This window comes from Lissotriton helveticus, chromosome 4_1 (genome assembly GCF_964261635.1).
Source record: "Lissotriton helveticus chromosome 4_1, aLisHel1.1, whole genome shotgun sequence".
In the NCBI taxonomy this organism is placed as follows: Eukaryota; Metazoa; Chordata; class Amphibia; order Caudata; family Salamandridae; genus Lissotriton; species Lissotriton helveticus.
Window position 1 is genome coordinate 100,735,209 of NC_136063.1, and position 18,102 is coordinate 100,753,310.

Sequence of the window (18,102 nt, forward strand, 5' to 3'; positions counted from 1 at the left end):
TCCCCAGATTCCAGCGCCAGTCGTCCTGGCCGCGGCGCCACACCTCTTCCTCTTCCTCACAATAAAGTACAAAGTGAATATATGAGATGGGGGTGTTACATCGGCAAATGAGGAATGAGGAATAATTAATATAATTTGAGCAATTACATACATTGCTAAAATTGAATCATTAATACGCCAATGTACATAAAACACAGAATATTCATGACATGGTACCTTGAGTCACAGATGGCGCTCCTCACGCTTCCTGTCTTCCAAACAGAACGAGTTGTGACTGATGATTTTAATAATGATAAAGATAAAGAATAAAGGATAAATAGGCAGCAACTGTGTGACAGTAAATGTTTAGCATAAGGTAGAGCAGTAGATTCATGGCGCAGGAGGGAATACATATCTCACCGACATAAAGACATTGTGCGAGTTATCAGGCTTAAGGTGGATCATAGCAAAGCTCCAAGGAATCAAGCAGACTCCATAGTTTAGAGTGGGGTTTTTGCCAAGGAGATGAGTAAAGGACGTCATTGTCAGCACCCCTCAGTGATGCCAGCCACTCCTGCCAGATTTTGAAAGATACGTCGGAAGCATTCTTCCATTTACTGAGTACTACTTTGCACGCAAGAGTGATCATAAGGTCTAAGAGGTGTCTGTCTTGTTCTTTAAGTATATTCGAATCAATCGCTCCTAGGAGAACATAACTAAACTCCCTAGCGGGTCTGTAGTGAAAAATGCGTTGAATATAATTATATATCTCGTCCCAATATTGTTGCAAAAGTGGACAGTGGAAAAGCATATGTGCTAGGTTACCCACGTCTGATTTGCAATTCCAGCATAGGGGACTATCCGTAAGTTTTAATTTGAAGAGTTTCTCTGGCGTCCAATAAGTCCTGTTTATCAGCATACATTTAGTCTGTGACAGTAACGGTGAAATTTTATAATAGAATGGGGTTACGTGGATTCTGTCCCAGTCCAAAGTCATATTGGAGGTGTTATGTTCTTTTTCCCAATCCCTAGACTTTTAACCGAGCTGGCAGAGAAAGGTGGGCAACCCAGTGATTGAGGCCAAAAATTGGAATTCCAAGGGTTGGCCAGACCCCCAGTAAGAACCAGCTCAGTCTTGTCAGGATTCAGTTTAAGCTGGTTTTCATTCATCCAATTACTGATGAAAGTCATGGTAGCTTGAAAATTCTCCATAGAGGCGGGTGAGGAATCAATATTGAAAACCAGCTGGAGGTCATCGGCGTCATTAAAAGTGATGACATCCATCTTGCGTAGGGCCAGAATCAAAGGAAGGATATACAGATTAAAGAGAAGAGGAGAGAGGGATGACCCTTGAGGAACCCCACCACAAGTCACTCTTCTCTTCACAGATGAAAAATTGGCAAGGCGAACCGCTTGATAGCGGTTACTAAGAAAGGATGCTATCCACTTTAGTGGGGGGCCCTGGACCCTGGCGCTCTCGACACGGTCGACCAAGAGATGGTGGTCGACGGTGTCGAAAGCCGCCGAGAGCTCGGAGAGATCCAGGAGCACCAAAGCCCGTGTGATGTTCTGATCCGCTCCCTTCCTTATTTTGTCAAGAGCCGCCAGGACAACAGACTCAGTGGAATGTTTGGGCCTAAAGCCTGCTTGATGTGAGTCAAGATAATGAGAATGCTCTATGAAAGAGCTCAAACAATCTGCGATATGAGCCTCTAAAACTTTTCCCAAATAGGGTAGTAATGCTATGGGGCGGAAGTTGCTAGGAATTAGTGGATTGGAACCAATTTTCTTCAAAACGGGGACAACCTCCGCACTCTTGAAGAGATTAGGGACAATGCCAGCAGTGAGGGAGTGGTTGAGGAGCGACAGAGGGTGTTCAGGATAGCGGAGGAAAATATTCTGAGTGATATGAGGAGCGCAGCTGTCAGTAGGAGAGCCAGAGCGAAGCCTGTGAAGAAGAGAGCAAAGGAACTCCTGGGTGATAGGGGGGAATTGCTCGAAATGGTGGAGGTTAATGTGTGGGCAACAAGGAACAGATGAGACGTCAGCTTTAGGAATGCTGGCTTTAATGATTGCAATTTTATCAAATAAATAGGAGTTAAGGGAATCCCACAGAAGTTGAGAGGGAATGGGCTTTGGTGTGACACGGTCAGGTTTGACCAGTTCATCAACAACAGAGAAAATGTCCTTGGCTTTGTTGGTTGGGTCAAGGATTTTTAATGAAAAATATTCCGTTTTAGACTTAAGGATAATATTCTTATAATCTTTGAGGGCTAATGTGAAGATGTGAAGATGGCCTTATTTTCTGGGCAATAGACTCGTCTCCATGTGCGCTCAAGCTGGCGCAGGGCTAATTTCTTTCCCTTTAGAATGTCAGAGAACCATCGCTGAGCATCATGGGGCCTTTTGTGCTTGATTCTCTTCAGTGTTGCTAGTCTCTGGCTGAATCCAACCAGGCATTGATGTGTTCTGCCTGGGTATGAGGAGATATCAGGTGGGCAGAAAGTATAGGGGTTCTGGGCAAAGAAGTGGCTAGAAGAGAGCAAAATGCTGTTATATCTACCCGGTTCCAATTTCTAGCCATAGTGGGTTCTGAGGGGGGGCTTTCATGGGGGAAAAGCAAGGGATCGTGAAGGAGATGCAGTAATGATCTGACCAAGGGCAAGGGAGAATTTGTACATTGGACAGCTCAAGATTGGATGTCCAAACCTGATCGAGGATGTGACCTTTAATATGTGTGGCTACCTTGACACACTGGATGTAGTTCATACTTGTGAGAAGATCAGTGAATTCAGCCGAACAGAGGCTTTCCCGTGGGTCATGTGGCCAATAGTTAAAGTCACCGATGATCAGTACTCTGGCGTGGTTTATGGCCAGGTCGGCATTTACATTGCCAAATGACTGAGGGAAAGAGGGCATAAGAAGAGGGGGTCTGTAGAAAAGTGCACAAATGAAATAGGAAGAGGTAGATTCAAATTTAAGGAGGTTATCAACAGAAGGAATACCTACAATAGTCAGAGAAGTGAATTTATGTGCCTGAGAAATTATGGCCGCCACCCCACCACCAACTTTATTCTCCGACCTGTTACTCTGGAGGATGTAGTAGTTATCAGGTATAGCTGCTAAGATGTCAGGGCTGGAGTCAGCTGTTAGCCAGGTTTCTGATAATAAAAGCATATCTGGTTTACTGGCACCTAAGAGATAAAAAATCTCAAGTTGATGTCTGACCATGGAGTTTAGGGAGCGGGCCTCCCGTGATGGGGAACACAACAGTGGCAGCCGTGAGAGAAAGGCATTCTGCAAAAGAGGGCCCCTAGTAGAGGGGTGGAGAGAAAGACACATTGGATCACGCAACGCCGGATGGTGGCGGTGCAGAAGGTGTTGGGGCACCGGGCCCCTCTTGGCGAGGCGGCCCCAACCCCCCAAAAGAGAAGAACGGAGCGAACCTTTGAAGGGAAGCAGCAGCTCCCTACCACCAGAGCCCTGATGGAGGACCTCCAGAAGATGATCCCCGGGGAAATGGGCAGCTGGATCACCCATGCACAAAATTCCCACAGCCGTGGAAACCGCGTGAGCGAAGGCAGCACCGCGGTAGAGAAAGCAGCTCCTCTGTAGGCGACGGCTGCAAACTATGGCGGCCGTCTCCCAAGCCAACTGGAGGAAGTAAAGGCCAGGTCTGGAAAGGAGGAAGAGGAACCGAGGACTGGGGAACCTGTGGTACCTCCGGCGAAGACCGTGGCCACGGTGACGGCGAGGAGCCATCCTTAGACGACGTCAAGGAAAAAGCAACGACGCGGCGGCCCGTCTCCGGCGAGTACGAAACCAGCAAGTGCCACACCTCTGGAGAAGAGGAGGCGTCCGAAGACGAGTCAATGACCCGATGCCGGCCTGGCGCCGTAGAGTCCGCAGCCAGAGGCAGGTCAGCATCGCCCGGTGCCGAGGGAGACGCCGGAACAACCTCCGCCACAGCGCACGGCGCAGGGGACCGAGGCTGGGTCATAGCCGGGGTGACGAAGGAATGGTGCCAGAAAGGCGTCGACTCGACCTCCGACGAGGCAGCCGCCTGCGTGGAGGGGCGAGAGGGGCCCGGGGAGGGACGAGGGGTCCCCCGCCAGCCTCGTCCCGCGAAGTGACGAGCAGGGCCCTCCACCAGCCCCTGTGGCGCCGCTAGGTCCAGCAGCCGGCGACGCCTAATGGGCGTCACCACGGACAAAGCCGCCGCCTGCCCAGAGGGCTGAGGGGGACTCGGGGACATGCCCTGAGCCCCGGCAACCTCCCGCAACACCACAGGGACCCCAGTGGGGGTTTGCGGCAAGGCAGAGGCGCCGTGGTCCAACGGAGGGAACCCTGAAGGGCACCTCGACAACACCACATCATTCGAACCTGGATCCGAACCAGTCGGTGCAGGGGCCACCGGCGACGCTGCAGAAGGCCCCGCACATGGCAAGGGATCCGCAGACGTCCCAGGAGGAGAAGGAGAAGCCAACGAGGTCTGCAAGGCCACCGCATATGTCTCCATCTGGGCTCTAGTCGCCCCCACACCGGGAAACGGTGGATAGGGGGACGACACACGGGGCTGCACCACCTGCGGAGAGCCTGCCGCCGACAGGCCTAGAAACAGCCCTTGGGGACAAACTGTGACACTTACCAACAGGTGAGCAATGCTCTTGTGGTCTGGGAGACGGACAATGTCGAAGACGGAGGTTCTTGAAACCCTCCACGGGAAACGGACGCGGCGCCGCCGCCGACCTGGACATGTGTGCCGAAAGGAGTTTCTTACGGCGCTCCCACCGGGACTTCGGCTTCATCTGCTGACACGCCTCACAGTCTGTGGTATTGTGGTGCTCCCCCAAACATAAGATGCAGATGGGGTGAGGGTCCGTCGCTGACATCTGGCGCGCACAAGACGAGCAAGTCATAATGCCCGAAGGCATTCGCACACTGTTCCCACAACACGCAGTAAGTGAAAAGGGAAAGGCCCAAAACGGGCCAGGAGCACGATCCGGATCCGCGTTGCACAAGGAAAAGGAAAAAACTGGCATTGGCGCTGGGGTCAGACTTATGTGACCTCGCTGACGTCATATACACAGACGTCAGGGCAGAGTTGCGTGGTGCCATCACCCCAGCGTGCAGGGATGCTGTCGCAACATTTTCTGGATCCAGTCTCACGCCTGGGGATAATTCTACGTTAAGGAATTTGCGGCTAGTAGTCTCTATCAGATATGGAGGCCCAGTACACGTAGGTATTGCTAAATCCAGTGCCACCGGAATTTCAGCAGTATTGTTTTATTTTTAATTTCTTTATTGGCATATCAACATACATATTACACTGTGAGATCCACATCATCAGGCACAGGTAGAGAGAAAAGAAAAAAGGGGAGGGAAAGGGGAAAAATAATTCTTGTAAATACATTATGATGAAGAGAAAAACAGCATGCCAAGTATGACATGTTTCATATTAGCATTTCCGACAGCGTTCACACTTTCCACATTTAACAGAGCTGCTTTAATGCCCTGGTGCAGCGCCAATTTACTTAAACACATAGTCGTACTGTATTGGTGTCGGGTGCTAGTATTACTCCACTGGCATTACAGGTGGGGTGGAAGCTTGTGTACGCATAAAGTATAGAAATGGATCCCAGATGTCTTTTGGGTGGGACTGGAGAGGCATCATACCCCAGAAGTGGGCCAGCTGGCCCTGACATTAAGCAGCACCTCTCAGCCATGTCGACACCAAGGGAACCACGCTTCCACCCCAGTTCCTGGCCAGATTGTGCTTCGCTAATATTAAAAGCATTGCAATGAGATGGCGAGAGGTGGATGGCACAAGCATCCCATATCTAAGGAGGCAGAACAGCGGAGTAAAGGGAAGTGGATGACCGATAATTTCCTGGAAGTTACAGTGCACCATGCACCAGTAGTTCATGATTAAGGAGCATTCCCAAGCCAGGTGCAAAAACTAGGCCTGGGGTGCAGAACATCGCAAGCAATTAACCTCCTCACGCAGTCCTATGTGCTTAAGATGTGAGGGAGTGTGGGACTGCCTAGGTAAGAACTTATAGTGTATAAGGCACAGCGGGTAGTTTGGCACAGCAGTATGACCACTGTTCATCAGTCACAGGAAGGTTCATGTCCTGGCACCATCAAGCCTGAGCAGCAGGGACACACACCAGTGCATATGCAGAGTACTCACCAGCACATGAATTGCTGTATAGTTTCAGACCAATCATGCACAGAATGAAAATATGTTAATACTTGAAATCCAAAACACACCAATGATCCTATTGTTCACGGTTTATGTTTTAATTAATCCAAGCAATGCTGGAAGATGATACCTGGAGAGGGCGGCTACGGAAGAGAGCTCACTAGAGGTTGAGTAAACATTTGCAACCAGATAGTCCTGAACCAAGGAGTGAATGTTAGGATAATAGAAGCATCCATACCTTCGTAACGTAGCTGAATATAAAGAAGATAGTAGAGGCAGTCCACAGTACGTTTGCGAATGTTGGGATGCGAATCAGAACACCTGGAAGACAGGCGCCCAATCAAAAGGCCCAGGTTATAGAATGGCATCACAGTCTGTGTAAAAAATAGAATTAAAAAAATTAAATGTTAATACAGTGAAGCAGATGTCTAACATCTTTGCATTACTCATAAGGCAGGAGTATGCATGCACAATGTACTATTCATATTAAACTGTGGAACGTTATGACTTCAAGCTGTACCAAAGCTCAAGTGAGCAGCCTATGTTTAGCATACCTACATATGAACAGTTTGTAATGAGCACTCCTTAACTTCTCTCATTTCTGAATGTAGTAAATGCACTGGAGATGGAATTCTATATCCGTATTTTAGGCAGCAGACGAGCAGCTGCATTTTGAAGTGATCGCAGCTTCAGTTGCAGTCGTTTCTGGATCCCCAAATAGAGTGCGTTGCAATAGTCTATCCTAGGTAGTACTAATGCTAGATTACCATCTTTTGCATTTCCAGGGGAATGTATGGAAACACTTCCCTTAGCACTTTAAGGAGATGGAAGCAGGAGGATGTGACCTGGTTGATATGATCAGAGAAGCAAAGCTGTCCATCAAACAACACCCCCACTTTCTGAACCAGACAAGGAAGAGGGCTACTGTTGAAGGGCCACCAAGACGTATCCCAGAAGGAAGTATCAGAGCCGAATAGGATAGCATCCATCTTTTCAGAGTTTAACTTAAGCAATTTTCTTGCATTAATATACTTTTAGTCATGCAGTTTCTATATTTACTGGCCACTTAATCAACATCTGATTAAATAGACACCACTATTTGGATGTATGACGTTACAACGCAGGCTATTACAACGCCTGCCTTCACAACGCGGTTTTTACATCGCATACCATTACAACGCATAGTGCTTTTAGGCGCTGGATAGTGATTTATTTAATTTACTATTCCAACTCCAGTCCCCGTGGATAGTAGGGAAGGTTTTGGATAGTAAATTAAATATATTCCCTATCCTAGAGCGCCCCCCAGCGCAATGCGTTGTAATGGTTTGCGTTGTAATGACCGCGTTGTAATGGTAGTGCGTTGTAAAAGTTTCGTTGTAAAGGTTGTTCACCCACTATTTGTGTGTCGCCTGCATATGTCATAGCAAAGCAGTAATACTCAATGTAGAAAAGTGTTTCTTTTGGACATTGTTAGCCCCTACTTTTTGCCTGGAAAAAGATACAATTTCGACCAGAAGTGCACTGGATCCCTTGCAAACTAGGTCTCCTGTGCCAGACGGTCTTTCCCAAAACTGTACTTTTTGTTTACCAATGGGCATAACTTCAGTAATTCTTTTAAGTCCCTAGTAAAGGGTACACCTGATACCTAGGGCACTTGCACTGAAGAGGGACCCCCAAGGTTAGCAGCATGAATAGCGCCACCCAGAGGTCCCCTCACCAAGGCCATGCACACTGCCATGCAGACAGCGTGCCTTGGTGCAGAAAAATCGAAGAGTCAACATGGCACACATCCCTGTGTGTTATGGCCACAGACACTCCATGGGATATAGGCAAGACACCCCTATGGCAGGCCCTACAGCCCTAAAGGCAGGGTGCACTAAATATCCCGTGAGGACATATCTGCATGAGCAGATATGCCACAACAACATCTGTATCAATCCTTGGATATTGTAAGTGGGCAGGGAAGCCATAGAGAGTACATGGGCTGGGTCCCTCATCAGTACAAGGTCTCCAACTCCATGATGGCTTCATGGCTTCACTGTATTATGGAATGTTTGGTACCAAACACCTCATCTCATCTCAACCTGTACTGATTCCTTACTGTGGTCACCAACTGGTCTAAGCCAGCCTGTCACCACTAGACAGAGTTCTGACCTCATGGGATGAGGACCAGCGCGCCCAGAGGTCGAGAGTAAAGCCTAACCTGGGCAGAGGTGTTCATACCTTCCCATGGTCAAGAAGAGCCATCTGCAGCGGGAAGCTTTAAAAGCCTTTCTGCCCTTGAAACAAGACCCTAGCCTCTCCTGATAGAAGAGCAGCCCCCCCTCCTGTCCTCACCCCCGTTTGGTAGGAAGACAAGCAGGAAAACCCATCCACACTTCAGGTGCTGGAGGCTAGGTGAAATACATTTTCAGTGCCCACCATCTTAAAGATGGTGGGCCTTTTCCAATCGGGGCTAGGCTATGTCGCTCTCCCACAAGAGATGGGCATGACATTTGGGGTGTAGACATGCCAGGTGAGGGGCCCATTGGCTACTACCCGTCAATCCCTTATAAACACCCCTAAATTTAGCATTTAGGGGGCCAGGCCCAGGCCCTAAACCTAGATTCCACAAACACAAGAAGAAGAAAAACGAATAAACACTGTTGGACCGAGAACTGCAGACTTTGTGGTGGACTTTAGGCACAAACTCCTGCCTGCTGCCACAGAACTCGACAATCGCCATCTTCCAGCTCGTCTCGTCACTGGGTGGTCTCCACAAACCCTGAAGGGTCATCAGCACTTTGTAAGTGGCCAAAGAACTCCCTCGAGATAAAGGTACTATCTGCCAGTCCGGTCCAGCGTCATCTAGGACCCCAGCTAAACTGACGTCTCCAAGTTCCAGTGAATGTTACACCTGCTCTGAAGGGTCAGCTCAGCCTCTGCACCAAGTTTTGAGGCATCTGGATCCACTGGAGCTGTAAGGCACTAATATCCGGTTTACTGGACCCCTTGTGGCAAAAATCAAAACAACGAAGTCCAGGCGGACTCCAACTTTACAGCGAGCCAGCACCAGATGAAGGACTTCAGGACTCTAGAAGACCCACCTCAGGAGTGGCCCAGCATCTCCAGAATCGTCGTTCTAAAGTGCCAGCCCCTGACCGTGAATTGTCGCTCCAAAGAGCCAGCCCCTGACCGTGAGGTTCATCTTGATGCACCCTCATGTAGTGTGCCATCCTAAGAGACCACTCACCAAACACATGCATACTGCCATTGCAGACTGCGTGTTTTGGTGCAGATAAAAGTGACGAGTCAACCTGGCACACATCCCTGTGTGCCAGGCCTACAGGCACTGCAAGAGGCATAGGTAAGCTACCCCTACAGCAGAACATACCGCCCTAAGGCAGGGTGCGCTATACCTCAAGTGAGGACATAACTGCATGAGCAGATATGCTCCTATAGTGTCGAAGTCCATTCTTAGACCGTTTAAGTGCACAGTGAAGCTATACGAAGTACATAGGCTAGGAGCTTGTCACTACGAGTTCCACAGCTCCATGACAACTTCATGAAACAACAAGATTTTGGGACCAAACATCTCAGATTAATAGGCCCGCACTAATGCCAGTGCTGGATTCATTCATAAATGCACTCAGAGGGCACCTCAGAGGTGTGCCCCCTGAAATCCTACCAACCCACTAGTGTGTGCCTGACTGGTCTATACCCGACTCTAGATAGGTTTGACACCCTGAGGTTCGAGCCTTTTGCTCATGGATCAGCATCAAAAGCCTGCTCTTGGTGGAGGTGGTTCACACCTACCCCCAAGCAGGAACATCATAGAATGGCGGCACCACCGGTTCAGAAATAAGTTCCTCAATGATTCTGAGAAAAAAATCCTTCGTGGGTTGACCCCTATCGGATTCCACATCGATGCCTTCAGCCTTTGCATGACTACCCCCTCCACCAACCACAACTGCACTGGTAAGCTGACTTCAAACGCCAAAAGACGGCCCTGCACCCGGAAATCCCTGCTCCTGGAGCCCTTAGGAAGAACAACAGAGGGTGTCTCGATGCTCTAGCACATCCTAACTTAACTGTGTAGCTGTAGGTTTCCATTGATCGGCCTCGTGGCCTAAGCCTGCAGCCTTTTTCCAAGTTCGAGATTCCCCATTGGTTTGCATTGGGCGCTCAACGCTGTGTTGGGACTCTGCAGCCAGCACCCCCACCCACCCCCCCAGTGCCGCAGGAGGTGTAAGTTTGGTGCTGCCTTGTGGCCCCCCTGTGCTTATGGTAATTCCCTAAAAATGGGTTCCAAAACTGTGCAACTCATGTGCAAGTAGTACCTCTTTGATGCCCCTTTCTCCATTGGATAACACTGGCAGCAGGTCCAGAGTTTTATTTCTGCACCCGGCAGTTTGTCACCAGCCTGAAACTTATCTGGTAATGATCCTTTATCCAGAAACTCAATATTATAGATTGTTTACTTACCTACATAGTGACGATTGTGTTTCCTCCAATAGGATAACATTGTATTGATTGAAAAATGTAGTGTCCCCTTTATTTATTGAAAAACTGTGAAAGTGCAAAACATATTTTACTGCAATAAAGTATATTTGGTTCTAAGAAATAAAAATACAGGAAGTCATATTTTTACAATCCACTGGTCTTGGATGTAGTCATTGAGTGTGTGTAATCATTTGTTGCCTGGGTGTGTACAACAAATGCTTAGCACTGCCCTATGATAATTAATTGCTCACCAACACTACCACAAAAGAGAGTATTATCTACTTGAGCCTCTGTAAAGTCTCTGGGGATCCACTGGACTCTGTCCACACTATACCTTACTCTGATATAGTATATACAAAGCCAGCCTCTTACAGCATGATAGTCACCCATAGGAGAATTTCCAGATCAAGAAAAGTTACTTGAAAGGGTTTCCCATCCAAACAAGCAATCAGATCTTCTGTAGTTATTCAAAAAGTAGCATTTTGGAAAGGTATTTACTATTGTATAAGTAAGCTCACAATGACAAAAGGGGAATTTGCCTAAAAATAAAAAAGGAAAGAAACTTGAATATAGTAAAAGTGAGCCTGTAATAGGGCATATCTGAAGACCGGCACAAAAGGAGTACATTTAGAGCGCACCTGCTAACCCCTTTGCTTTGACTTGCTAACAACTTAACATTTTCCAGTTTTCTTGAGTATCTTTATTGAAGTTGGATGTGACTTTTGCATCATTTTTAAAATTATAAATAAGGTTAATTTGGTTTGAAAAAAATAGCTTAGCGACATGTTAGAACGTATGGATAGAAGGTTACAAGGTAAGTTAGGTCAGCAGATTCTGTGAAAACCGACTGAAAGAGGTTGCAAAAAACTAGGAAAATACTGGTTAATTTGTTTGTAATGCTCCGTAAAAGAGCAGAACATTGAAAACAGCAGGATGCCTGATAACACCTAAAATTATTTGGCCATGAAGGAAGCATGCAGACTGGTTCTAGCATTATGTGTTATGACTGATGTCTTCAAGTATCTTTTGTTGAAAAGAAATAATTACTTCTCTTTCGTAAAGCTCTTTCTGATCCCTCTAACTGCAGATTTTTCATCTTTTGAATATTCCCAAAACATCAGGCTGTATTAGGAAGCATTTTAGTAGTGCCTGCCAAGCAGCTTTGTACTGACACTATTCTGCTCTGTAAATGATGTGCGGAGCCAATATAGGCACTACTCTTGCAGCTGACATCAAGTGCTTCCGAGACTGTCCGTGGCCCCAGTCGCAGAGCCCCAACAGCAAATTGGCTTTATTTAAGTGTGCATTTTCCTAGACTTGGGATCTTATTAAAGGGTAGTCCAATTCACGGAAAGGGGAGGATGGGATGGTTGTTGAGTAATCTGCAGTTAGACTGAGTCTCTAATGTACAAGTTTCTCACCTTCTGTAACAATATATCTGTAAGAGACATATAAAAGTTCTAGATTCTTTACCTTAGAATTACCCCAGGAGTCAGTCTTGATCCGGTGAATTGTTTCTCAGCAGTACCCCTGCGCGTTGGTACGTGGCGTCGGTTGACTCTGTTTGTAGTCCGCGTCGTGGTCGCCGTAGTGATGTAGCGGTATCTACTTTGACCCTGTCCCTGCACGTTGACGTCAGTTCTTTTACACGACATTCCATGCCAGAAGCACAGAGCCATGCAAGACACTGACCACTGGTGCACAAAACTAGGGCCCTGAAAGGGAGTCCATAACACTAGAAGTCAGTTCGCAGAACGGGGAGGATGGGTGGGGCGGTAAGGAATCTATAACTAATATAGGTCTCTAACAGATATTTGTTACCGAGGGTAAGTAGGGTAAGTAGGTTGTTCATCTGAAAGAGACTATTAGTTATAGAATCCTTACCTTAGAATACATACCCCAGCAATACCAACCCCGGAGGTGGGTCTGCGAACCAAGTTCACACCAGAAAGTCATGGAGAACCGAACGGCCAAAGAAACCGTCTCTCCCGCAATAATGCTTACTAAACGTGAGCAGTGATGCCCACGTAGCTGCCTGACAGATGTCATGGAGGGGAACTCCGCGTCCCAAAGTGGTAGTGGCTGCCGTCGCCCTGGTAGAATGGGCGCTCAGTCCTACCCGAGGTTCTTTCTATGCCAAGGAATAGCAAATCTTAATGCAAAGGAAGACCTACCTTGACTTGGTCTGTTTTTGCACGGCCCGACCTTTCTTCGCACCCACATAGCCAACAAAGAGCTGATTATCCGCCAGGGATTGTTTTGTGCGATCTAAATAGAAGGACAGTGCACGTTTTGGATTCAGATGGTGGAGCCTTTCTTCCACCTTCAAAGGATGTGGCATCGGGAAGAAGGTGGGCAAAGTGACGGTCTGCCCAATATGAAAGGAAGTAACCACCTTAGGGAGAAAAGAAGGTCTGGTTTGAAAGACAACCTTGTCCAGTTGATCAGCAAGGAAAGGAGTTTTTGAAGACAGGGCCTGAAGCTCGCTCACCCTGCAAGCAGAGGTGATGGCAACCAGAAAGGCAGTTTTCAGCGTCAGAAGCCTTAGAGGACAATTATGCAGCGGCTTAAACATTGCGCACATAAGATACGTTAGAGCAAGATTCAAGTCCCATTGAGGCATTACAAAAGGAAATGGAGGAAACCGATGAGTAATGACCTTAAGAAAACAATGTACAACAGGGGACTTGAAAAGAGAAGGCAGATCAGGAAGGCGAAGGAAGGCCGAAGTGGCTGGAAGATACCCTTTAAATGTGCCCAGAGCAAAGCCCTGCTGGGCCAAAGAAAGCAGGAAGAGGAAAACCTCAGAAAGGGGGGTAGAAAGAGGATCCACAGCCTTTGATGTGCACCGTGCCACAAATTAGTTCCATCTACAGGCATATACTGTTTTAGTAGAGAGACGCCTGGCTGCCAAGATAACATTACAAACTTCGGGAGGAAGGTCGAAGGCTGTCAACTGTTGCCGCTCAAACTCCACGCAAGGAGGTGGAGGTGAGACAGGTTCTGGTGGAGAACTCTGCCCTACTGCTGCGACAGAAGATCCTCCCGAAGGGGCAGTCTGATCGGAGGATCGATGACCATGTTCAAGAGCTCGGAATACCAGACTCTTCATGCCCAGTCCGTAGCCACAAGAATCAATCAATCAATCATAGCATTTGTAAAGCGCACTACATACCAGTGAGGGTCTCAAGGCGCTAGGGGTGGGGTACTGCTACTGTTCGAAGAGCCAGGTCTTGAGGAGTCTCCTGAAGGTTAGAAGGTTTTCGGTCTGCCGTAGGCGGATGGGGCGGGTGTTCCACGTCTTGACGGCGAGGTGGGAGAATGATCTGCCGCCGGTGGTTACTCTTCGGACGCGGGGGAAGGTGGCGAGGGCGTGGTCTGCAGAGCTGGCGGGCGGGGGTGTAGAGGCTGAGTCGTCTGTTGAGGTACGCTGGTCCGGTGTCGTGGAGTGCTTTGTGTGTGTGGGTGAGGAGCTTGAAGGTTATCCTCTTGTTGATGGGGAGCCAGTGCAGGTCTTTCAGGTGGGGTGTGATGTGGCTGCGGTGGGGGATGTCGAGGATCAGGCGTGCGGAGGTGTTCTGAATGCGTTGGAGTCGTTTTAGGAGTTTGGTCGGGGCTCCTGCGTAGAGTGCGTTGCCGTAGTCCAGTCTGCTGCTGACAAGGGCCTGGGTGACCGTCCTTCTAGTTTCGGTGGGGATCCACTTGAAGATCCTGCGAAGCATGCAGAGTGTGTTGAAGCAGGAGGAGGAGACGGCGTTGAGCTGCTTTGTCATGGAGAGTGTGGAGTCGAGGATGACCTCTAGGTTTCGTGCGTGGTTGGTGGGTGTGGGGGGTGCTCCTAGTGCCGTCGGCCACCAGGAGTCGTCCCAGGCCGAGGGGGTGGAGCCGAGGATGAGGACCTCCGTCTTGTCCGAGTTCAGCTTCAGTCGGCTGTTCCTCATCCAGTCTGTGATGGCCTTCATTCCTTCATGGAGGTTGGTTTTGCTGTTTGGGGGTCCTTGGTGAGCGAGAGGATCAGCTGCGTGTCGTCGGCGTAGGAGATGATGTTTAGGTCGTGCTGTCGGGCGACGTGGGCGAGTGGTGCCATGTAGATGTTGAACAACGTTGGGCTGAGAGATGGTTGGGCTGGTACGCCGCAGATCTCGGTGGCTTCGGAGCGGGCCCAAGAATGGCTTGGGCCCGGTTGCTCTTGATCTTCTTCAGCACTCTGGGCAGAAGTGGTATATAGGCGGAAAAACATTTAGAAGACCGCAACTCCACTCGCGACGAAAAGCATCGCCTAGCGAAGTGCCGCCTTGAAAATTCCAATGCACAGAACTGCTTACATTGTGCGTTCTCTCTGGTGGCGAATAGACTCTCACCAAGGCTCTCCCCACTGCTGAAAGAGACCACCTCAGAGTGAAGACGCCATTTGTGATCCATCATGCAATGGAGGCTGAGTTTGTCCGCCCTGGTGTTCAGGGAACATGTCAGGTGTTGAACCACCAGGGACTTCCCCTGATGTTCCAGCCACTTCCAGAGATGAAGGGCCTCTGAACAGAGAGTCCACGACCCCACTCCACCCTATTTGTTGCAGCATCACGTGGTGGAAGTGTTGTCTGTGAACATCTGTACGACTCTTCCTGTGATAGCAGGAAGGAATGCCTTCAGTGCTAGACGAATCACCCAGAGCTCCAGAAGATTGATGTGCAGCCCGGACTCCGTCGGGGACCACAGGTCTCTGATCTCCGCCTCTCCCATGTGGCCGCCCCATCACAGAAGTGAAGAGTCTGTCAAACCGTGAACACTGGTTGGGGAAGGGCGAGGGATCTGCCGTTGACCCAATCCTGGTTTGTGAGCCACCACTGCAACTGATGTGCAGTCCCTGCAGAGATCTGGATGACATTGGAAAGATTCCCCTGATGCTGCACCCACTGGAACTTCAATTCCACCAACAGGATGCAGGAGGCCTTGAGGCCCAGCAGCCTCAGGGTCATTCTCACCGAAATCCGGGACAGAGGCTGGAACATCAGTAACATAGCCCAAATATCCTGGACTTGCTGATCGGGAGGATATGCCCGAAACTGCGCTGTGTCCAGAACCGCTCCGATGAAAAAGGAGCTTTTGAGACAGGCTCAGGTGTGACTTTGGCACGTTGACTGTGAACCCCAGCGAATGCAGGAGGTCCGCCGTAGTCTGGAGGTGGGTGACGACAGCCAGGGCGAACTCGCCTTCAATAACGAGTCGTCGAGATAGGGCAAGACTGGAACCCCTGATCTGCGCAGATGAGCTGCAACCACCGCCATCACGTTCGTGAAAACCTGAGGGGCACTGGTAGGGCCACAGGGGAGCATGATAAACTGAAAATGCTTAAGCCCTACCGTGAACCGGAGGTAACACCGGTGGGCAAGTAGGTCGGGGATGTGAAAATACGCTACCATCCAGTCTCCAGGGTTGAGGGCAGACAGGACCTGAGCCAATGTCAACATCCTGAACTTCTTCTTCCGGAGGAAGCGGTCGACGTCCCTGAGATCTAAGATAGGAAGCAGGTCTTTGTCCTTCTTGGGCACTAGAAAGTAGTGGGAGTAGCAACCTCAACCTACTTTGGGGGACAGGGACATGCTCAATAGCTCCCTTGGCCAAGAGAGCTTGGACTTCCTGGCGGAGAAGGGCCAAGTGATCCTCCTACATGCGATGGAATGTAGGTGCATATGGAGGGGTAGCCCCTTCGGACTATCTGCAAAACCCACCTGTCCAACTAGATAAAGTGCCAGTGGGGGAGGTTATGGCGCAACCTTCCACCCACTGGTAACTGGTGGCCCTGAAAGGCCAGACTAGGAATGTTTGGAGGCTGCTGCAGAGGGGGCATTGGTGGGCTAGCCCGCTCGCTGTCCCCCAGACCAACAGCGTTAGGTCCCACGTCCCCGGCTGTGCAGAGGCTGAGCAGCTTGCGCTGGCCTGCGGCGCTTGTTGGAATGTGGTGTGGCACCTCTTCCGTAGCCACAAAAGGGGGCGAAAGGCAGACTGCACATGCCGTGAGGTGGTAGCAAGGCCCAAGGATCTGGCTGTAGCCCTAGAGTCCTTGAAGCGATCAAGTGCATTGTGTACCTTGTCGCCAAACAGGCGACGGCCATCAAAGGGCATGTCCAAAAGTGTTGATTGGACATGCCAGTGGACCTCAGCCAGGCGTAGTGTCTCAGGGCTACTGACGTGGAAATCATTCTGCCTTGCGAGTCAGTGGTGTCCAGCCCACAGCAGATGGCTAACTTCGCTGCGTCTCTACCCTCGACAAGCACACGGGAGAGAACAGTCCGGGCCTCCTCTGGGCACTGTGGCAGCACTTGTGCGACCATGTCCCACACAGAGTGAGAATAATGGCCCAAGAGACATGTGGTGTTCACTGACCGCAGTCCTAAGCTGGCGGAAGAAAACATCTTTTTCCCAAGATGGTCCAGCTTCTTGGATTCCCTGAGGGAGCAGTAGGGAACGTGCCTTTGGAGGTTGAGGCTTGGACCACTAAGCTCGCTGGGGTAGTTGTTGGGAGAGGAAAAGTGAGTCGCCGGGAGGTGGCGTTGGGCAATCATCCTGTCCACAGGAGCCCCCGTGCTGGGTTTGGACCAAGTGCCCAGTAGGATGTCCGTGAGGGCTTCACTGAAAGGCAGCAGGGGCTCCGAAGAGGCTGCTGGTGGCTGAAGCACATCAAACAGGAGGTTAATCCTGACTGCCACCGCAAGACGCTCAAGGCCTCAGCTGCCCTACGCAACACCACAGCGTATGAGGCTCCATCCTCCATAGCCACAGTAGGGGTGGGAAAGGTATACCAGGGTCTGGGGACGTATACAGACAACTGGCATCACCAAACTCCTCTCTCCAGTCTGGCTCTTCCAGCTTGTCTGCCAAAGGGTCAACAGATCCCTCCCAGTCCTCTTCACCTGGCTGCCAGTCAGGGGGAAGGGGAACACCAAGGATGAACAACTGTACAAAATTACCCCCCCCGCGCCAGTCAACGCCAGTCTGGCTCCATACCGAGGGGGAGGACGGTGTCAACGCCGGCCGGGGACATGACAGGCATCAGAAGCGATAGAGGTGTTTTCAGTGTAATCGGAACGGGGGAGTGTCGTAAGGTCGACTGGCGCCGATACAGATCCAGGCTTGGATCGCTGAGGGCCCTGCAGCACCAGTGCCGGATCCGCCGGCATTGAAGGCCTAGAGCCCCCAACTGAGTCCGTTGGGCCGAAAGACGCACCGGCAGAGTCGGGCGGCCCAAAGGAGGAGTGGAGAGCTTCGTAAAATGCATGAAGCTGGGTAGGAGACGCTCCGGATCCTGGGAAGGGAGGAAAACTCAGAGCTGTCCCAGCTGGCTTCGCGGGCGGAGCCGAAGGATGACAACATTCCGCGTCCAGCCAGCCGATGGACAGGAAAAAAGCGAAGAGAGATGGTGCTTCTTCGCCTTCTTC

The 18,102-nt window shown here is 50.0% G+C and overlaps 1 protein-coding gene across 5 annotated transcripts in view; it reads right to left on the reverse strand.

Annotated features, from left to right (window-relative positions):
- MROH1 (maestro heat like repeat family member 1) overlaps positions 1 to 18,102 on the reverse strand; it is a 2,054,050-nt gene that overhangs the window by 681,123 nt on the left and 1,354,825 nt on the right. For all 5 annotated transcript variants that reach the window (XM_078686516.1, XM_078686513.1, XM_078686514.1 and 2 more), the window contains one exon: positions 6,423 to 6,558. In XM_078686516.1, coding sequence (XP_078542642.1) covers positions 6,423 to 6,558 — 136 coding nt within the window. The remainder of the gene's footprint in view (positions 1 to 6,422; positions 6,559 to 18,102) is intronic.